A 23,806-nucleotide genomic window follows, 5' to 3' on the forward strand; every position below is an offset into this window, starting at 1 on the left:
TATCCAGAAGGATACCATGGTTGGTTGTATCAAAATCGCCTGAGAGGTCCAACAGAATCAACAGGAGCACACTCACCCTGTCCCTCTCTTAGCAAAGGTCTCTTAGCAAAGGTTACAAGGCAACCATGGCAGTTTCTGTTCCAAAACCAGGCCTGAAGCCCAATGAAATGGATCTAGATAATCAATTTCATTCAAGAGTGCCTGGAATTTGGTGGCAACCACCCGCTCAAGCACCTCTCCCAGGAAGGGGTATTAGCAGCCAGCCTATAGTTGTTAACATCTTCTGAGTCCGTGTTAGGCTTTTGCAGGAGTGGCCTAATAACGGCTTCCTTTAAACTGGCCGGCACCACTCCCTCTCTCAAAGAGACTTGACAACTTCCTGGAAGGAACCAGACATCCCCTCCCTATTAGATATAATAAGCCATGAAAGGCAACGATCAGCTACACAGGTGGTCAACGGGACTTGGCCAAGCACTTTGTCCACATCCTTGGGCCTCAACAACTGAAACTCATCCAATAAAACTGACCCAGATGGTGCTCTGGACCCCTCTACTAATGGAACTGCATTAACTGTGATTTCCAAACCACAATGAATATGATGACTTTTTCTTCAAAGTGTCGTGCAAACTTGTCACAGTGGAGACCAAGGTTTCCACCACCTCTCTCTCTGGCCCAAATTACAAAAAGCCATGAACCACTCAGAAAAGCTCCACTGGACAGGGGCAGCCCATCCATATAGGCAAACTAGGCAGCTGCCTAGGGCACCAAGTGGGGTGTGGAATTCAAGGGAAAAAAACAATAAAAATACAAATAAAATAACAAAGATGTCATGATTTCAATTACTGCACACCTACAGAGGGAATATGACTGAGGCTGTGGAGATGAGTGAGGGACCGACTGGGAATGGTCGGGCATGGGCAAGTCACTTGCCCATCTTTGGGACCTGGTCCTCCCTCAGGCAATGTGGGATATCTTCTTGCTCCACTGCAGCTCCCAGTTGGAGGCAGGGAGTGAGAGGCTCCCCCAAGAGCAGCCACTTCCTTTGCCCTCAGAGGGCTGAGCCTAGGGGCTGGTGGCGCCTTGCTGGCCATGGCACCCTGAATATGCAACCGGGACCCTTCTTCCAGGGACCTCCCTTGGGCGATGTGGATGGCACTTCTGTTCCTTTGCAGAGCGGATGACTGTACTTGTCTCCTTTGTTGTTTTTATCAGACCCTCTGTGCTAATACAGTGCTTAGTAAAAAACAACAACAACAACAACAATTGGGGTGTGTTTTATTATAAATTATGTTTCTGCTTACAAAGCTGCAGATGGGGGGGGGTTGCCTATTCATTAAATGGAAAATTGGGGCAAAATGTCTCCCAGTTTACCAAAAACTTCAGCCTAGATCTGCCCTTGGTGTTTGGGGAACCAATTGCATGGTTCACCTAGAGGGCGCCAGTTACTGGAAGCTAGTCTAGGGCCACCCCACCCCTGCCGCTGGATGACACTGAAAAGATGCAATGCTGGTGGAAAAGAATTCTACCTTTAAATTATTAATGTAAGGTGCCTTGTGTACAACAGTAGAAAGGTAGGATGTAAATTCACTAAAGAAATAAATACAAGAAATAGTGCCATCATTTCTAATTTTAAAAATTAACAATAGTCTTCCTATTGTTAAGAGGAAGAGAATATATGGTAAACCTGATTTCATACATTAAAAGATCTTTCTATGCCAGGCCTAGAGATGAGGGCTAGATTCAAGTGAAGTCTTTGAGCAAACTACATTTTAAAAATGTTTGTTCAATTCTAAGATATGAATGCTTGGGAATCCATTTGTTGTACTTCTGCCCAGTAATGAGTTTAACTCCATATTATTTGAAGCCTCAAAGAGCTAAGGCTGAACCCTGCAGCAGGAGCAGTATCAAAAGAACAAAAGAAGATGTGGGAAGACATTTGTGTAGGGAATTCCTGTAGCTGACCCCATGGTACATGCCCAACTTTTTGAACTCAATTCACATCTTCAAATACACCACTCAGCAATTTGGCCGCAAGATAAAAAGGACATTTGTTGCTTGCTTTGAATAACCTTTGTGATTTAGGATTTCCCTCCCATCACTGAATTCTTTTAGGTTTAGTTTGAAGAGTGTAAATCTAGTGTAAATTTAGATGATTTATTAGCTATCATTGTCAGAGAGATTTAGACCAATACTTCAACTATTCTTCAGATGTAGCTGACCCTGTACTAAATGCTGATTTTAATGCATAAACAAGACGCATTTCATAGCAACACACAGTCATGTGTATGGAATACCACATAATGGCGTCATCGGGTCTGTTCTTTCAGGTGCATTCCAGCCCTATGTGAAAAGCCATTCAGCATTCCATGCAGATGCTCCCTCAAGACAATCAGGGGGAAAAGAAAACCCAAAGCAGAAACACCTATTATCAATGATCAAACCCTAACATAAGTAAAAGGTTGTATACACCTAGAAGTTCAGTTTCAGTCAACAGACATGGACTGAAAGATATATGAAAATTAGAAGGGTTTAAGTGGGATGCTTGTGCTACTTCGCTTCTACATTTTTAAAGGTTATCCACATACTGAAAACGGAGGTTATCCTTCTTACTGACTTGAGTATTAGTTATTCACATTTACATGATTTTCCTCAAACCAAAAATTGTTCCACGTGCTAAACAGTTTTATTATTAACCTGCAATCAACCAGATACTCCTTTATCTGATTGTATGCGTAATTACCTTTTGCCAAATACAATTTGCCTGATAAACATGTCAGAACACTTGCTGCTTAGTCTGTTTCAACAGGTAAATGATGCCTTTCCACAGCCTTGAGGCATAATTAACAGAGGGGGGAAAAGGCTGTTCTAAAAAAACACACAGAAGCTGATTCACTGAGGTAAGGGTTCACAGCATGCAACCTGCCAAGGCCTATTTCATGGCCTGCCGTGCTTGCCTGAGCACTTATTGAGTCCCAGCCTGCTGTGACAGGGCAACAATGTGGGTTTCCACATGAACTTCAGGAAGGGACAGAGCTAGACTATAACTAAATACATGCTCCAGCCTACATGAGGAGGCAGCTACATGAAGAGACAGCAAAGCATGGATGATCGTTCCCTCTAGAAGCAAGGCATGCCAATGCCAGAACAGACTATTGACAATGGGTAGAAAATGTAAGTCTGGCCTTCCAGTCCGAGACTCAGAGACTTTTACACTAACCACATCCATTTACTCTGCTTTCATTATTTTTTGACATTCCCAGCCACTTAAAAACCAAAAAGGTAGATTAGAGTTGGCTATAAACACACTGGAATTGTATGAAAATCCATCTTATTAGTATTTTAGCTACCTTTTCATATTCACAACCAACGCCATTGTGAAGTACAATTCTATATATGTCTACTCAGACACAAGGCACATTGAGTTTAATGGGACTTACTCCCAGGTAAGACTGTATTGAAGCCAATGAGTGGTAAGGGATAAATGTACACCAAGTGATCTTGAGTATGCATGCTTAGAAGCAAGCATCATTGCAATCCAGAGCACATTTATTTGGAAGTAAGTTCTATGGAAATAAATGGGACTTACTTTCAAGTAAATATAGTTTAGGATCAGCATGCTGTTTTCTTTGGTGGATAACTAGGGCTCATCAGGGTTAAGATTTTGGCCTCAGCCCAACAAAGCTTGTAAAGTTTAGCCCAGCACTATGGGGAGTGCGAAAAGAAATCCCCACCTGACCTCTGGATAACCCAAACAGGAGATTAGCCCATTTCCAAGCAAAGTAAGTTGTCACACTGTTAGGCCAATTGCTTCTATTGACATTTTGCATAAACATCTTACACAGGGTGATCAGAAAGGACTGTTATGCCATTAACGTCCCCCCCCTTCTTTCTTCCTTTTTTTTCTTCTTCTTCTTCTTCTTCTTTTTAATACCTAAGCTTTCCAGAATAAAGGCCTTTCTGAATTAGGGATAACAAAAGGGTCAAAAGGTCACAAACATTCTTTTAAGTAGGTACAAATCTAGAAAGTTTAAATTCATTGGAAAGTGCAAATTAGACCTTTTTTTAGTACAAAACTCTACACATACCCTAGATTGCTGAAAGAACCCATCAATTCAGCTTACTCTAACTTCGATGACATGAATACTTGTGTCAAAACCTTTAGGTTACCGTAGACTGCATTTTTATTATTTACTTTAAAATATTCAGAGCCATTCACCACTTCAACTTAAAAAAGCCAGCCTTCTTCAACTTGCCTAACAGATGAATTGACACCATTCTAATACTCATGAAATATTGCCCTAAAATGTTGTTTTTTAAAAAAAATATATATCCAGAGATAGTGTTTAAAAGACACACAAACCCCTATCATTTACACAGCATGCATAATGTGTTGCATACTGCACAAAAATATTTTATAATCTTGTTAAGTTTTATTTGGGCTTTGATCAGAGATGGAAACAATCTCTTTTTAATAGTATGAAAGCCTCCTGCTGGGAACTGCAGATTACAGCTAATTGCTAAATTCTTTGAAATTCAGATATAATGGATTGTGACCTTTTTAATTAAAAACCCCAAAAGGCTGGCCAAGGTTTCCTAACAGAGTAACCTCTGCTAAACATATGACATGTGAACTATGTTCACCATGACACTCAATGTCTTTATATGCGAGAGGTCAAATTTTTGCAAACAACAATTATGGATAGCATCTCTCTTTTGATTAAGATCATCTCCCTTTCAAAAAGAAAATAGTTCAGCGCTATTTCCTACACAGAATTTGATAGAGAATCAAATAAGTTATATAACTGATAAGTTCAGTTCCATCTCAAATACTACCTAAATACATCCAAAAATTTAGCCAGTGGGAGAAAAATGTTCACTGCAGGTATTTCCTGCATGATTTGCTGTTCAAAGTGTGGGATCTAGAGATGCCTGTGCCAATGGATAAAGGACTTCTGCATATACTATACAATGGTAGTGGTTGATTTTTTCTTCAAGTGGCAGCTCTCATGCTTTATGGCTGCTGCTCTGGACAGTCCCCTAACCTCTACAGAATGCAGAGGGTTGCCAGTAGAAGGTCGAGCTGAAAAGCTCCTGTGCACACACTAAATATTGCACACAAGCATCCAAGCATTGTGCTTTAGATCCCAGCCAAAATCATCAATAAAAGCCTTCACCGCCTAAGCCAGAAACAGTGGTATATGACATCCTACATTAACCAGTTCAAAGCATTACACATACACAACTGTTTGGCCTTACTATATAGACTTGCCTGCAGGTACCAGCAACATTTTACTTATAAGGATTCACACATTTGATCTAAAGTATATTGAGAGAGAGAGAGAGAAATTATTGAAGTCAACAAAACAGGATTTGACTAAAACAAGGGGTGGGCAACTTGTGACTCTCCACTGCCTCCAGATGTTGTTGGAGTGCAGCTCCCAACAGCCCTAGCCAGCATAGGAAATGGTCAGGGATCATGGGATCCCCGTATGCTGCCTTAAGAGGGTTTTACCCTTAAAAGCGGCCTAAATATATAAATAAATAAATGGAGTGTCAGTCCAACAACATCTGGAGGGCCACAAGTTGTCCACTGTTGGACTAAAATAAAAAGGCAATTTAGCACTTTAAAGATTAACAGGTTTTTTATGGCGTACATTTTTTTAAAAATCAAGAATTTACTATTTTAAGATAATATATGTGTATTATTGAAATCCAGTGATATTCAGATATAAAGCTGCCATTATGAGGTGATAAGAAGCAGCTTGCTTTCCTGCTTCCAATATAAATCTGAGGGCTTTTCCGCACCATGTTTAAAAGCATATCCCACCTTAGGTGTTTTTGTTTCTTTAAAATGATGCTCGTGCAGGTCCTCCAACACATCATATCAAGCTTCCATAGGATATTATATGTATAACTGAAGGAGGGAAATGAACACCATACTAGAGAGAGACACTTCCTTTGGGAGAAGAGGTATACTTTTATCACCATTTTTATCCCTGTTTTAAAAGAAGTTTAAACCCACTCATGGAATAAACAACAGGACTTTACTTATTCATTTTTAAGGTGTGCAGTACAGTGCTGGGAATCGAAGTACAAAGCTTTCAAAAAGTAAGCACAGCCAATGTGGTTTTAGAGCTAGGGTATCAGCCTAGGAATGGGAAACCCATGTCCAAATCCCAGCTCAATTACAACAATGGACTACTCACTGTCTCTCAACTTAACCTACTCTGCAGGGTTGTTGTTAGGATAAAATGGTGGTGGTGGGGAAACCATGTACACAGTCTCAAGCTCCTCAGGAAGGACGGACAATAAAAATGAAAAAGACACACACACACACCCCACAAGAAAAAGAACAGTTCGATGAAATTACGGATACATTATTCTGGGACTGGGAGCAGTGGGGAAGGGGGTAATGTGTGCAGATTGTCCGTTTTCTTTGTTGCTTCTTTCAGGAACCACATGAGTGCTTCCATATATGAATGATGAATAAGTAAGTGCTCAGTCTTTAAAGGGCCAAATTCCATTTCAGAGAAGCTTTTGGGGAGGCCACATTCCAGTGGTGGATGGGGGCCGAAGACAAAAAGGGTAGGGGCAAAATTACAAGCATAAGAACATAATAACATAAGACGAGCTATGCTGGATCAGACCAGGGGTCCATCTTGTGCAGCATTCTGTTCACAGTGGCCAACCAGCTGTCAACCAGGAACCCACAAGCAGGACATAAGCACAACAGCACCCTCCCACCCATGTTCCCCAGAAACTGGTGTACATAGGCTCACTGCCTCCGGTACTAGAGGCAGCACACAGCCATAAGGACTAGTAGCCATTGATAGCCTTTTATTCCAGGAATTTGTCTAGCTCCCTTTTAAAGCCATCCCAATTGTTGGCCATCATTACATCCTGTGGTAGTGAATTCCATATTTTTAACGATGCACTATTTTAGGCATATTTTAACTTAAAGCTCTTACTGCCGGTAACAAAGCCTTAGGAGACGCATGTCAACCTTTTAGAATTGTGGGGGTAGAACTGCACAAAAACCAGAAAACCACCAAATGACTGGTGGTTGGGGGAAAGGGGGTGGAGCCAGGGGAGGGGGCATGGTCTCCTGGGGAACCCCAGAGGGCCAGATTGGGACCCAATCCAGATATGGCCCCAGTCCTGAGGTTCTGCTTTAAAGGTTTGTTAAATAAGTAAAACTGAAGCCTGTGCAATCTTGGAGGGGAAATAGCATATTATTGTGAGCTGAAGGAGTGGAATTTTCCCACAAAAGAAAGGTACCCTTTAGGAACAACATCCTGAAAACAGTGTAAAAACTGGCCGTGACTGTGCTAAAAGCAACAGTCTGAAGTAACCTTGACCATCATTACAAATAAGCACCAGTCCAGAGTGGAGGAGAGTGAACACAGAGGTATTTTTACTTTTGCCTAAGGCAGCAATCCTATACCCACTTCCCTGGGAGTAAGCCTCATTGAACGCAATGGAACTTACTTCTGAGTAGATATGCACAGGATTGCACTTTCAGTCCAGCACTGTTCAGATATAGCAGTCTGTTTCTGAATTCCAAAGTTATTTCCCAAGTTTCTTCCCAAGTAGAGGTACATTTATAAAACTGACAAAAGGTGCCCATACACAAAACACAAGAAAAGTACACAACATTATTCACTGCTGTGGAGGGAATATGTTAATATTTATTGTAAGAGGTGTGCTTTTAAAGAGATATTTCATGGGACTTGACAACTCCATTATTCGTGTTAACTGAGTCTTAAACTGAACCACTAAACACTACTTGCTCCTGGTAGTGTTTAGCAGTAACTATCATGGCTATCATTAGTAATGATAGGTGCTACTATCATTATGCAATGATAGTAGCATCTATCATTGTATAACAAATCATAAAAATCAGTGTCATTTTTAATAGGCTGTGTTAAAGCTGAGATTTTTATTTAAAAAAAACTATTTAGATATTGCAGTGAGGCATCAAATCAGAACAAAAAGATACCTACATCTGTTTCAAATTGACATCCCTAAGTGAAGATATTAGCTGCCACTATAATGGGGATATAATCTCTCACACATTTGTAAGTGTATATAAATATGTAAACTCAGGGGTTATGACAGCTGAACCACAGGGAATTGTTTAGCTCTGGAAAAGGCAGAAGTTATTTAGGTTCATTGCAACCTAAAATTGTCCCAAAGGGCAGAATGCTTTCTTTAAATCTAAATGTTGAGGTAAATTCTGAGAGATGCCTGGTCTGGTTATAATCATGGAATAAACCAAATATACTGCAAATTCCTTAGGACTACAAATTAAATTGAGGACCTTATGGAGAAAACAAAATAACACAAGCTGTTAGTCAGGAGTTGCACAAACAAGATTGTGCTCTGCTAAAATAACCAGAAAATATTTGGATGTTATAGCTTTTGCTAATCCTATTTTAGAAATCAAGCGTTAACATTTCTTTCTGAAGAAAGGTCCTAGAATGGAGAGAGGCTGGTATGATTAAGTCAGGCAGGCCCTACTTATGCTATAGCAATCCCGAATACAAAAACAAAGAAACGTTGTTTAATTGTAATGCCCCCTTTCTCATCATTAAAGAATAAGCTGGAGCAGTAGCAAAATAACTGTCTTTTTGAGTTTACAGCTTGAAAAGGAGCCCTCTGGCAGGCACTCTGTCTCCAAAGGGCAAGGGATCTGGCCAAGTTGTTCCAGTGTAGCCTGTATACAAAGTCCTTTTAGACAAAGAGAGAAACGATAGAGGTAAAAGTTGGGTGGATTCAAAGTAGTACATCATACAGTTTTTAGGTCACTGCCTGTTTTGCAAAGCTTGAGGGACAATGTTCAAAGAGCAAGCTCCAGACATACTTCATTCTCTGCTCAGCTGAAGAGTTGCAGTAATCCACAACATCTGGGATTTTGGGGTGGGTAATGCCACTACAAGTTTTTACAAAGTCACATCTTCGGTTTAATTTTTGTTAATCAGTGTGATTGATATATCTTTGTTATTAAATTGAGAAATGCATTTGGCAAACTTAACAAAATGGGGGCTTAAACAGGCTCAGTCAAATTCCTTTCAAACCTGCATACAGTGCAATCCTACACATGTCTACTTAGAAGTAAGCCCCATTGAGTTCAGTGAGACTCGCCTGCGAATAAGATGATTAGTTTTTTTAAACGGAATGTATCATTCCTAGATGATACTGGATTTAAACAATTGTAGTCACAAAGCTCCAAAGGAAGATTTGAAGTTTAAACCTTTTTAAGTATTTCAGGCTGCAAACCTACACATGCTTACCTGAGAGTAAGTCCCATTGAGCTCAGTGGGACTTGCTTCCAAGTAGACATGCATAAGATTGCGTTGTCTGTGCTTTTTCCACTACGTTTATGGCAGAGTAACTGCTATATTTGCGCCCAAAGTTCAAATATATTTCCTGCTTAAATTATTTCACTAAAAGTAAATACAAGTAGTCTATAATCATGGTCTATAAACATACATATATAAACATAAAGTAGCGTCTAGGAATGGCAAATTCCATGTTTTTAAATTAATCATCTTACTACAGTGAAGAATGTGCCTCCAGCCTTACATTCATATGATGCAGTTCTTATTCACACACATCTGTAATAATTTGATCTTCTAGAACGGAACTAGGAATTTCATTATTTTAATGTGACCCATTTATTTTTCCTGGGAACTCTTTGTATTGTATTTTAAAACACAAAATCCTGTTTCCTTCATTTACCAATATTGTTCATGGGAGTGGAGAAACTCTGGGTGTATTTCACAGGATGCTGAGAGGTATGGAACAGTTTAGTCACAACAGGCAGGTTAAGCTGCAAACCTATGTACAAGTATCAGGGCATAAGGCCCACTGAGCTCAACAGGGCTTGTTTCTGAATAGATATGCATAGGATTGTGCTGGAAAAGGGGTGTGCTTGAAGGCTGTATAATTTTGCCTGGAAAGAAAAAGTGTTGGGTCCCCTGGTCCTGTCCCCCACCAACCTTTGTATTAGCCCCAGTGCCATAAGTATACCTCGCATCAGGGTGGATAGAAAGCAATGATTTAAAAAAAAATTAAATCAGTGTTTTGTTTTTTTAATTCAAATCAATTTATTTTTATTTTTTTAAAACATCATAAATGAAATACTAATTTTATTTCACTTAAAAAGCAGTAAGTTATAATTAAATCTAATCATAAACATGTTAAAGCTAGACTTAAAGTCTAATAAAAATGAAGTTACCTATCACTCAAACATGGGCATTAATTTCAGTTTTTCAACTCATGAAAATGGCTCTGTCCAGCCTAACTACCAACTTTTACCTCTTGAATGTTCTGGGCTTTCAGTTTCTCTAACTAAAAGTCACACGTGCAAAGACACAGGCTAGATAAATAAGCCATGGTGGGCTGTTCAATCATGTGAACTGGCCTAATGTACTGAATCACCAGGCCTCTTATCAAACCTGCTTGATTTCAGACTTGGATGCAGCATTAAAAACAGCAGTGACTAATGATAACATTTCTAAAACTACTGACTATTAAGCATCTACATCATTTTAAAAAAATGGCTTCCCCATGATGGAATGTTTATTCCAGATCATCCTCCCACCATAACATCTCTCCCCCACAAATTTCATCCAACAACAGTACACCTAAGGCTAAACTACTGTACACATTATTTCTATCACAACCTTGCATTGACTAGTACAGGAAATACCCAAATATCCTTTTGAATATGTTATTGGAACAACCTGCTATAAATGATCACACCAACATGCAGATTCTTAGAAGCACAGGCTCAGAATTGTCAAAAGAACTGGTTCAACAAACTGTGAGAATATATTATTTTTCTTCATCACTTGCTTTCTAGTCTGTTCAATGACATTTTTTATTTTTAGTGACCCATTATCCTCATTACTTCTTCATGTTTATCCAGCCTCATTACTTTTTCATGTTTATTCAGCCTATCTCCAGTTTAGTAATTGGAATATGAAATATAAAAAAAGCTAACAAAGAGTAAATCAATTTAGTAACTGAAGTAACGTAACCATATACTAGGGAGGCATTGTTCTTTTCCAGTATAACTATGAGCAGGACTTGAATTATAAAGTTAAGTCCTCTAAAACATTAAGTATGAGTGAACATCTGGCACTGAATTGGATTCACAGACCACTAGATTGAGCACATGTCACCTTGAGTGCCTTTTTGGTAGGAAGGCGGGGTACAAATCAAATAAAAAAAGAAAAACAAATAAATGAGGTGTTGGAGGAGTAATTTAATATATGTCTCATATTTAGTACATTCCAGCCAGCCCTCTCTCATGGATCTTGTGCTGATTGATACGTCAAAGCACTGAAGCTAAATATTTTGACACATTGTAATTCTCTGCCATGAACCATGGCACTTATAGGTAGCCTACTCAGAAAGTGGGTGGAACAAGACCACTGCATTCAGCTTCCAAACACAGCTGAAGAAGATCCAAGAGCATCCAAGGTTATGAACCTGAATGACAAGGAAACGCTGGCCACTATGAGGGGAGTCCCGAAGTTCCCCATAATGTCATCTTGTCAGGATTGTGTTTGGTTGGTTGTCTCACAGGCAGTCCCCAATATTGGGCAAACACTGTGACCACAGGAACACATTTGGATAGGCGGAGGGAAGTGCATATCACCACACAAGCTCATCCCACACATCAAACATAAGAAAGGACAGGATGGATCCCTGTGGGACACTATACAAAAGGTTCATGGGAACTGCCCGCTAACCCTTTTGGGAAGAAGCAGAATCACTCTAGAGCACCGCAATGAAGCACCTCCACCAATATATACCAGAGGGCTTTGGCTATGGGGCAGTATAGAAATGTAATAAATAAATAAATAATTCAAGTGAACATTTTTTTCAAGGTATTCAGCTATACATTTTAATTGTCAGCCAGGACTTTAATAAAAAATATGGAATATAAATTTTGACTAGATATCTGTATTTGCTGTCCTATGTACGTTGCAGTCTCTCGAAGTATGCAATCCCATTTATATAGATAGCTTATTTTAACTGAACCCATATCTTTCAGATATGAGTTAATCTATGAGCTGTCACTGTTATCTTGCCACCTAATATAGGATCATTAACTTCAATTACTTTGGCTTTGGTTGACTTGCGAACTGTGCAAAAAATATAAATATTTTGCCTTCATGTTGAGAGAAAATTTAATCATTCAAGCCTACTGTGAGGGAAAACACACACACACACACATTCCTTATGACCCACATTTACCTTAACAGCTACTTTGAAATATCATCCATTCCTAGCAAGTAATCCTTTGGTAGTTTCTTGTGTTCCTTAAAACCATATTATTCTAACCCTCTATTGATGGACTACATCCATTATCACTTGGAAGTAGTGTTAATCCCTCAGTAATTAACACCTTCATTAAAGTAATTTGAACTCAAAAGAACTTTAAGATGTATTATTGGCTTAGTTAAATTAAGCTTACTGGGAATAATTTTTATGTCATTTGAACTTTCAACTTCTTTGAGTATTTCTAGTTTGGCACATTGTTCTCCCTTGATAAATTTGAAAGTGGGTCCAACTACATGGAAAAAGTTCCATTAATTGTAAACTTAGAATGCCCTTCAAAGTAAGTACCTATGATTTAGGCAGTCTCCCAAGCTTCCTAGTAGGAAAGAGCAATGAAACAAAAGTCAGCAGGAATGCAAAATAGATTGCATCCAACTTTATACTGGACAAAGGAAATGAAGCTGATCTTAAGAACATAAGAAGAGCCCTGCTGGATCAGACCAAGGGTCCATCTAGTCCAGCATACTGTGCACACAGTGGTCAACCAGCTGTCAACCAGGAACCCACAAGCAGGACACAAGTGCAACACTACCCTCCCATCCATGTTCCCCAGCAACTGGTGTACACATACTGCCTCTGATACTGGAGGTAGGACCTAGCCATCAGGACTAGTAGCTATTGACAGATAGCCTTTTCTTCCAGGAATTTATCTAACCCCCTTTTAAAACCATCCAAATTGGTGGCCATCACTACATCTTGTGGTAGCAAATTCCATAGTTTAATGGTGTGCTGTGTAAAGAAGTACTTCCTTTGATCTGTCCTGAATCTCCCACCAACCAGTTTCATGGGATGACCCTGGGTTCCAGTATTATGTGACAGGGAGGAAAATGACTCCCTATCCACATTCTGCACACCATGCATAACTTTGTACACCTCTATCACGTCTCTCCTCTTTCCAGGCTAAGCAATCCTAGCTGTTGTAACCTTCCCTCATAGGGGAGATGTTCCAGCTCCTTGATCATTTTAGTTGCCCTTTCCTGCATTTTTTCCAGCTCTACAATATCCTTCTTTAGGTGTGGTGACCAGAAATGTACACAGTATTCCAAGTATGGTTGTACAATACATTTGCATAAGGGCAGTATGATACTGGCAGTTTTATTCTCATTCCTTTCCTAATTATGCCTGACATGGAGTTTGCCTTTTTTCCAATGGCTGCACATTGGATCTTATCTATTTGGACTTCAATATCTACACGTATCTACACAGACGTATCTACACAGGAAGTTATTGCTCAGATTGGACAACAGGGGTAGCAATACAGGTATTCTAAGGTGTGTAAGGATGGGAAAAAGATGGTCATATGTGGTCGGAGCCCATAATAGACAAGTACAAAAAGGCTCGAGACTGACCCAGAAGCCCTCTTGAAGCACCCAGAATTCAAAGGCCTCAGTTAATAAATCGGTGAGAATGAACTCTAGATGGACAGGCCATAGCTCGGTGGTAGAGCATATGCATTGCATGAAGAAAGTCCCAGGTTAAATCCCTGGCATCTCCAGATAGGGCAAAGAAAGAATCCTGCCTGAAACTCTGGACAGCCACTACTAGTACAGTGTCAACTATAATGGGCTAAATGGAGCTATGGTCTGTCTCAGTATAAGACAGCTTCCTATGTTCCTGTGTATATATACAACCTGGCAAACACATGAACATAACCAGTGAACAACTTAGCATGCTTCTGCATGTTTGTATTTCTATTCAATATTAGAATGAAATAATGGTAGACACCATAAAGAGCACACAGATATATATAACCTTCCGACCCCTGATAAGCAGTAGGAGTCTGTAGTGGATTTTATAGGAACACAGGAAGCTGCCTTCTACTGTGTCAGACCATTGGTCCATCTAGCCCAGTATTGTCGACATTGACTGGCAGAGGCTCTCCAGGTTTCAGGCAGGAGTTTTTAGCCTGGAGGTGCCAGGGATTGAACCTGGAACCTTCTGCATGCAAAGCAGGTGCTCTGCCACTGGACTGTGGCCACTGAGTTTCAGAGCCACTATAGCTTCTACTCACTTTAGCTATCAGGAGAGGAGTACACATATTTAACTTGGTGAATAAATGGATAACAGGTCTTAATCATCATAGTTTTCAAGGGCCTCTAGCACCCAGTGGGCAGAATCCAATGGGAGACTTATGCCCCCACTGATTCCTTTCCACCCTGCCAATTCCCTTCCACAACGGTGGGTCCCACTATTCTGTTGCACAAGTGGGACCCGCCACTTATGTAAGGGAGATTGAACATTTCCTAGGGAAACCCCTGAAACGAACAGGAACGCTCACTTCTGGAAGGAAGCAAGTTGGCGGAGCTCCCTTATGCAAACTCTGCTGACCTACCTCCTTCAGAAACAAGCATTTTTGCCTGTTTAGGGTTGCTCCGGGAGCACTAAATCACCATTGAGTAACTGGTGGGGGTTGCTTGCACAACGGAATTGGCAGCGTATAAGAGAATCAGTGGGGGCTTAAGCGTCCCACTGAATTCTGCCTAGTATGATTAAATGGCTAACAGGTGCTTGATGCCATATAACAGGGTTTTCTTAAATAACTGGGTGATTTTAGCAGTAGGAAGGTGCAGGAGGCAAAGAACATCCTTGTCCAGCATCCTGTTTCTCACAGTGGCTAACCAGATACCTATGGAGAGCTCCCAAGCAGAACATGAGGACAATAGTGCTCTTCTGCTGTTGTTTCCCAGCAACTGGTATTAGAGGCATGCTTGCTTCCTTTGATCCTGTAGGCAGCATATTGCCATCATGACTAGTAGCCATGGAAAGCCTTATCCTTCTTAAATTTATCTAATCCTGTTTTAAAGCCATCTAAGTTGGTAACCATCAACATATCTTGTTGTAGCAAATTCCTCTAAGTATACACTTCTGTAAAGAAGTACTTCCTTTTGTCTATCTTGAATCTCCCACCATTCAGCTTCATTGATGACTTTGGGTTCTAGTATTTTAAGAGAGGAAGAAAAACATCTCTCTATTCACTTCCTCCACGCCATGCACAGTTTTGTAAAGCTCTCTCATCATGTCCCCCTTACTCATCTTTTTTTTCCCCTAGAGTAAGCCCCAAATGTTTTAACCTTTCCTCATAAGGAAGTTGCTCCAGCTCCCTCATCATTTTGGTTGCCCTTTCCGGCACCTTTTCCAGCTCTACAATATCCTTTTTGATATGCGGCAACCAGAACTCTGCACAGGATTCCACATGTAGTTGCACCATACATTTGTATAAAGGCATTACAATACTGGCAGTTTTATTTTCAATCCCTCTTCCTAATGATCCCTAACACTGAATTTGCCTTTTTCACAGCTGCCTCACCCTGGGTCAGCATTTTAATTGAATGCACTACAATCCCAATCTCCTTTTGCTCAGACCCATCAGTGTCTATGTGAAGTTATTTTGCTCCAATGTGCATTATTTACACTTACTTACACTGAAATGCATTTGCCATTTCATTGCCCATTCACCCAGTTTGGAGAGATCCTTTTGAAGCGTCTCACAATCCCTATTTGTTTTTATGAACCAGAATAATTTGGTGTTAACTGCAAATTTGACCACTGAGTGTGGCCAAGTGACTACAGAGGACCACTTCCAATGCGAGAAACAGTGTGTGAAAGAACATGTAGACTGTCATACTGTTGAGCAGATATATGATGATCCATACAACTGTTACACTCTGTTTCCTACACAAAAGTGCTCTCTGCATCGAGTCTGAAACAGCCTTGAATACTTCTTCAAAGTACCATAAAGCTTTTTTGGCTAAGTATGTGTGCTATATTTATTATTTGTGGCAGAAATCATCAATGTACACTGTCCTGTTCCTACTAATCTTACACGCTGCCATAAAATCACACAGAAGGAGCAAGCTGTTGTTGAGATAACTGGCTTCCATTAGTAAGCATGTGATTGGCAGGACGATAAAGTCTTTTCCCTCACAGGTCAGCTACTTTTTAAAAAGAGGGCAATCCTGCTGATCCATCTTTTAGCTACAGTCTCTCACTGAGTCCCAATTCTCTTGCCTTTTAGCTTTGATATGGTTCAAGCTTTCCCCCTTGTATCAGCCCCTACCTGTCATCAGCTCCTCTGTACTGAACAGCAAATATCAGGAGTTTGACCTCGGGGCACAGTCCGGGTGGGCAGGTAAAACCTGACCACTGGACCTACTTCCTTATCTTTCATATCCTGCAATTCATGAAACAGTATCAAATTCAAACTAAAAAACAGAAGCATGACCTCCTATAAGAACTTTCTGAAAAAGGCTCTGTTGCATTTCTAAGTATCCTTGAAAAGAACTGTCATCTGCCCTATTAAGAAAGAAATGGATCATAAATAAAGAGAGGGAGAAGACAGTGCTAAATCCTTACTAAAAGCTAAATGTCACTCTTTATAAGGATTTATGTCACCAGAATAAGCTGTTGGTAGACCGGGAAGAAAATAGAAGGGGACTAATCTTTACACACATTTTGCATCCAAACGCACAGTAAAATGAATGAAATTAGTTGTATGAAATGCATAAATATATGGAACACACTATATTTTTAAATATCTAATAGCGTTACTCGGGAATCTAAACAGCAGATACATTGAAAATATTATGCATACTTAGGACAGAAACAATCCAACTCAGCTTCTCCATATTTAAACTGCGCTTTATTATCGCAATCTACCTCCCAGAGTAGATGTGAAAATGATCTAGTCCAGGGGTGAAGAACTTTTTTTCTGTCAAGGGCCATGTTCTCTAGGAGATAACCAGGGGGGAGGGGGTCATGCTGGTGGTGGGTGAGGCGGAAGGTTGGTGGGGTCAGAGCCAAAAGTCAGTGGGGCCACCCTCTTTTCTTCCTCTGCAGCACCCCCCACTTTTCTCTCTCTTTCTCTCCCCCTCCCTCCCTGCCCACAGGGCTGCCAGGGAAGGGGCAGATGGCTGGTTTGCTGGAGGACTGAACTGACTGCTTGCAGAAGACTTTTAAAATTAAGATTAGCACCACATGAAATTAGGCCAAGGGCTACTAGTTGCCTCCCCCTGATCTACAGCGGCCACTTATGAATCGCCAAAAAAGGAAGGCATGCATTAACCCCAAAAAGAGTACAAAAAGAGAAGGTACAAATATGCATAACATGTGCATGTCCTAATTTATACGGATAGATGCAAATTTAGAAATAATTACTATAATTAGTAATATAGCAAATGTCGCCAAGTGCAGAAGGCTGTGACCAGGTGACCCGTGTGCCTGCCTGCTCAGTCTGCTGTCCAGGTGCTACTGTGGATGGGCTACAGTCCTTATGGTTCATTATCTTTAAAATGGATTTGGACAGAGCAGCCCTTCAAACAGAGGACTGTCCTCTGTTAAAGAGGACACATGGCCACACTTGGCAAATCCTGTAAAAATTGACAGGCTAGCTATATAAAGGTGATTAATATAAAAACAGCATTTCTATAATGTGAGAACTGCTGGCTCTCCTAGGTCCCTAATTATGGATACTGAAGACATCCGCAACAGATTCAAATGAGTTTGGATTTCTATGAATCCAACCTGCGGATTCCGCAGCAGACTGTCTTTTTCTGAGTCACATGGATTCCATGGAATTGCAGACTGTTTTTTCATAGCGGGGGCGGGGGGCAGATCTGCGCTAATTCACATTAACTAATGCACATTCACACATTTGCATAAGTGTGCATTAGTGCTAATGCGAATTAGCGCAAGTAGAATGAAATTGTTCTTAAAAATCTGATTCTGTCAATGAGCAGATGACAGAATGAAAGATGCCTGACAATCTGCAAAATACAGATAGAACGGATTTAATAATATAAACAAACATCCTCAAATATAATTTCTGTTTTCAATTTTTTTAAAGGAAGATAAAAGGCTGTTCTTTTTAATGCTGGTGCATGTTAACTCTAGCCTTAAAGAGGTTTATAAAATCACATCAAAATCATCTTTTGAACTTCCTTTCCACCTGTCTTATCTATATAATATCACACTGAAACATGGGGTGATCTTCTACTCATTGCAATATCACCATATATTGTAATAGCATTTTAACTCAAATTTACGGCTATGTAATCGTATTAGAATTCTTGTATAGTCATACAGGGAACAAAACAAAGCAAAGCAAAGCAGAAGCTATTCAAGATACATCTTTAAAAGTGGTATGATGTAGTGAGGAGAAAAATAGATAGATATGCAAGATATCCAAAATAATAAAAATAGGACAAATTAGGTTTGTGTAATCCAGGCTTTCCCCAATCTGGCTCCTTCCAGATGTGTTGGACAACAAAGCCTATAGTGTCCATTGGTGGCTGGGGATTATGGAAGTTGTAGTCCAACACATCTGGAGGGCAACAGGTTGGGAAAGGCTGATGTAATCTATTTGCCAAGACCAACTTTGGGATATAATCAATCAGATTCTAAAAAAATGCCATCTTCCTAGCTTTGTTGACACAAAGCATCTATATGAAGCCTGTTTTTCTATGGTAGATTGTGTTAGACTGAATGCAGCAAAACTAAGTCAGCCATTGCACAAGAAAAATGAAGCAGCTGTTCAGGAGAATACTGCAAGCTTTCTGTAGCAATTTGTGACGGAAATGTTCAGATAATACCACGTCCAATTGAGACTGGAGTACAGAGATAGAAATAACTGTTTCAGATGGAACCAGAAGTGTATAATGTAAGTAGCTGTTATATTTATATCCATAGTCAAAAGATGGCCATGGTTAATTTTCACTTTCTACCTCAAGATGTCTTCTACAGTGCCAGAGACCTCTTAACAAAATGATTGACACCTCAACAGTTTAATTAGTCATATTGAAGACTTAGCTCAGAGATAAAATCTGGGGGCCAAATTTGGATCTCTGGGTGTCCTAATCTGATCCTCCAGCGATCCCCAAAAGGTCCCACCCACTTTCTGTGGCCACAATCCCTTTTTCCCAACCACCAATCGTTAGGTGGTTTCCTGGCGTTTGTGCATTTTTCCTTGTTCTAAATGGTTGAAATACTTCTCCCAAAGCTTAGCTACTGGCACTAAGAGGTTTAAGGTAAAATACATTGGTATTTTTGTTTTTTGCCACACCCCTTTCCCCTTCAGTCCCACCCACTTCTGGAATGCACACCCAATAATTTATCTGAAATGGAATGCAGCCCTCAGGAAGAATGAGGCTCAGCACCCCTGACTTAGCTGGATACAGGTTCTATTCTATTTTGAGGAAAGTGAAGGTGGGTCTTTGGCCCAAAGATCCACCACCAGAGTTTTTTCCAGCCCTCCTTTCTCCCCCCACCTCCAGTCCTTCTGAGGATTGGGGACCCTCCAGTGCAGCATACAGTGTAGCCAAGATAACAAATCAATAACCTCTTGTGTATGTACATTAGTGCCTTGTGCTAGCCTACAGGGCTGTTAGGACCCCCAGCCTATGAATCACACTTGGCATTCATTAAAATGCAGCAGTTAATAGGCACATAAATAATGTCTTACTTGTCTGAGGTCAATGAATGCTAACTGCAAAGTTTCTCCATGAAATCCAGGCACAGGCTCAGAACTGGCAAACACTGTAAAGTAAAAAACAATGAAAAGGTAGATTTTATTTTCATCCAAAGTCCAAAATCAAAGTTATTTGCATTATAACATCAAGCACTAGGAGACTGCCACTTTAAGAACAATGATCTAGAAAGATTTTAATGGCACACGTTTTGTCTCAGTCCCACAATGCAGAGGTTCTGTGTTCCAATAGCACTGAGACAAGGCCATTTTTTTGTGATTTAATTTTTGTGATTTCCATAACATTTGAAAAAGGCAATTACATTTTTGTTCGCAATGTAATAGTAATTGAATCTGAAATCAGCCAATGAAGGCAAGTGGTGGGAAATTTAGGACAAATAAAAGGAACTACTTCTTCACACAGATCATAGTTAAATTATGGAATTCACTACCACAAGATGTAGTGATGGCCACCAACTTGGATGGCTTTAAAATGGAATAAGACAAATTCATGGAGGATAAAGCTATCAATGGCTGCTAGTCATGATGGATATATATTACCTCCAGTATTGGTAGCAATATGCCTATCTATACCAATTGTGGGGAACATGAGCTGGAGGATGTGATTGTACTCATGTCCTGCTTGTGGGCTTCCCAGGGCCACCTAGCTGGTCACTGTGGGAACAGAATGTTGGACTAGATAGGATGTGCTAGATCGGTGCCTGGCTGCGACAATGGGCTGGGAACAAGGGCTAACAAACTGAAACTCAATCCCGACAAGACTGAGACACTGTTAGTGGGTGGTTCTTCCAACCAGATGGAGGGTGCTCAACCTGTTCTGGATGGGGTTGCACCCCCCCCAAAGGAGCAGGTTCATAGTTTGGGGGTTCTTCTGGAGCCATCTTTGTCACTTGAGGTGACAAAGCAGGTGGCCTCAGTGGCACAGAGTGCCATCTATCAACTTCAGTTGATGGTCCAGCTATGCTGCTATCTGGACAGGGATAACCTGGATACATTTGTCTATGCTCTGGTAATCACCAAGTTAGAGTACTGCAATGCACTCTACGTGGGCCTGCCTTGGAAGATGGTTCAGAAGCTACAGCTCATGCAAAATATGGCAGCCAGATTCATAACAGGGACAAGAAGGTCCAAACATATAAGACTGATTGTGGCCCGCTTGCACTGCCTGTCTGTATGTTTCCGAACCCAATACAAGATGCTGGTCTTAACCTATAAAGCTTTACACAGCTCAGGACCACAATACCTGACAGAGTACTTCTCCCGACATGAACCTACCATATATTACATTCAGCATCTAAGGCCCTCCCCCAGGTGCTTCCTTCAAAGGAAGATCAGAAGACAGCAACAAGGGAGAGGGCCTTCTTGGTGGTGGCCCCCCAATTATGGAATTATCTCCTCGATGAGGCCCACATGGTGCCAGGTTAAGACCTTCCTCTTCTCTCAGGCATTTGGCAGCATATGATGAGGTTAATCAGGTCTTGGATTGGTCTTATCATTGATTGTTTGACATTGTTTTAAATATGTTGTCTGTGTTGTATGTGTGTTGCGTGTTTATATTTTCATCTGTAAATGGTTTTACACTTTGTATAAAGTATTTTTAATGGTTTTAATCTTTGTAAATCACCCAGAGAGCTTTGGCTATTGGGCAGTATAGAAATGTAATGAATGAATGAAGTGAATGAATGGCTTTTCTTGTGTTCTTATGTAAGGACATGGAAATCAAACTCTATGCCAGTACCATAAAGCTTTCAGCTGACCTGGAGTACATTTCCCTAAAATACATAGGTAGTATTTAAGTCATCATCTACTTGGCCCCATAGCAAGTAGAGAATCTATTACCTTGCTGTTGCAGCTTCTGGTAACATATGTTGATTAATAATGCTTACTAGATTATGAACTATTTCTAAAGTGTCCAGTGTATTTTCAAATTCTGATGTCATTCAGTTTTCTTTATTCTGACCTAAAATTGTATTAGATGATTCGAAATATACTGCTGGATTTAGTGTCTCAATCGTTAACATACTGGAGGTTCTGAGAAGATAATTGCCAAAACAATTTACAATACAGCACTGCACTGCTACATTTTTTCATATAAGCTAAGGAACAGTCAACTTTCCACCTACAACAGGGGTGGACAACTTGTGGCCCTCCAGATGTTTTGGCCTACAACTCCCATCAGCCCTCACCAATTTTATATTGGCTAGGGATGATGCGAGTTGTAGGCCAGAACATCTGGAGAGCCATAAGTTGCTCAACCCTGACTTACAAAACAAAACAGAATCTGGTGCAAAGCTGTTGCACCAATGCAATATTGCATGCTGTAGTGTTACACTAGCAGTGCCAACACCTGGGATGTGCTTCCATACACAATCGCCATTTGGCAATTCAAAACGGTGCAGCCTTTACTAGCACAATGAGAAAATGAGTACTAATTTAAAAACATGAATGTCAAATGCTTCAGCACATAATTCATGTCACCCTAAGCGCCTTAAAGTCAAAAGGTGATGCATACTTTTAAATAAAAAATGGCTCCACATTGCACATGTAGATTCATAAATCATCATGGTACATCATACACCAGTAGCTTTCAAATCTTTCTACCTTCAGGGAACCCTTTCTACATTGTTTTCTCTGCTAAGAAGCCCTGGCATATCTGCCACAAAACCCAGGTATGTTGCAGAGAGCACCAGATGATATCCCACATTCAGCTCCACATTCAGTTCACATGGCATGCTGGTAACTGGCCAAGCCTTACCATCAATCCTGTGTGAACTGACAGTGCACTGTAGAATATCCAAAATTCTCCTGTGGATGCAAGAAGGATTGATAACAGTGCACAAACTGCCTTTCAGTGGAGCTATTCTACCATTTCTAGTCTTTACAAAGAAGAACACCAAGGAGTTCTGGAAGACAGTTTTAGACCACTGCTATACACAACAAAATCCATTGGAGTGTCAACTTTACCCAATCTAGTGCTAAAAGCCTCTGTCCTAGATTTGCAAGTTCATTCATTCCATTCCATTCCATTCCATTCCATTTCTATATCGCCCAATAGCAAAAGAACTCTGGGCAGTTCACAGAAATTACAATACAAAATGCATAATATAAAATCTTTAACATACAACCATTTAAAAACAGTTTACATTCACATTCCAACAGGGCCTTTTCCTGCCAGTCATGTTGATGGACATTTCACTAGTGTATAATGATGACATCAAAAAGTAGCTATAATGCTGAAATGAAATTAAAGGTTCAGAAAGGTTTCTCCATCACATGAGAGTGCTCACAAAACTTAAAGTTACATTTTGGCACATGGCTACTTCCTTTTTTATAAATCATCCAATCATATATAGTAGGAAGGTATTTGTCGTTTTGTGTTATTTATATACGAAGTGTATATTTATATTTATATATGAAGTACTAATGTAAATGTCACAGCCACTAATCCCAAACAAACAACCGGGGGGGGGGGGAGTTGTGGGAGGGTGATAAGTAAGAACATAAATCACATCCGGCACAGTGATTCCTGGAATGTGCTCCTTGCAGAGCGTATGAAAGAAATGCCAGAAAGAACGGATTCAGCACATTCTAGGATTTCATTTTATTAGTATAGCACACCAGTAAAGCAAGACTGCGTGTGTTAAAGTTCAATTATTCAGGGAACAGCACAAATTACAAATGCTCCATCACATATTTGGACCTTTAAGAAAACTTGTCCTAACTTATTTTGAATGCATTAGTAAAATTCAGTGGCCATGTTCACATAGAAAAGTAAGCCAGGATTCTGGAAAATCCTGGCTTAATGTGAATGACCTGCATGGTAGTGCACGCAACCCATTTGCTTGGCTCCTCTTGCTAGTGCAACTGGATAAAGAAACCAGAAATGGTTTGTTTGGCATGTTGTCCAAACCCAAGATCCTGGCTTGTTGCTCCCAAACAAGCCAGGATTCATAAGCCAAACCCTGGCCTGTA

General features: G+C 40.3%; 1 protein-coding gene across 5 annotated transcripts in view; it reads right to left on the reverse strand.

The window, feature by feature from the left end:
- Positions 1-23,806, reverse strand: part of EXOC6 (exocyst complex component 6) — a 123,559-nt gene that overhangs the window by 13,398 nt on the left and 86,355 nt on the right. For all 5 annotated transcript variants that reach the window (XM_084845859.1, XM_084845862.1, XM_084845858.1 and 2 more), the window contains exon 20: positions 19,811-19,884. In XM_084845859.1, coding sequence (XP_084701985.1) covers positions 19,811-19,884 — 74 coding nt within the window. The remainder of the gene's footprint in view (positions 1-19,810; positions 19,885-23,806) is intronic.

The sequence above is a fragment of the Heloderma suspectum genome, chromosome 3, assembly GCF_057233095.1.
Source record: "Heloderma suspectum isolate Gila_16-S chromosome 3, 16-S_ref, whole genome shotgun sequence".
Lineage (NCBI taxonomy): Eukaryota > Metazoa > Chordata > Lepidosauria > Squamata > Helodermatidae > Heloderma > Heloderma suspectum.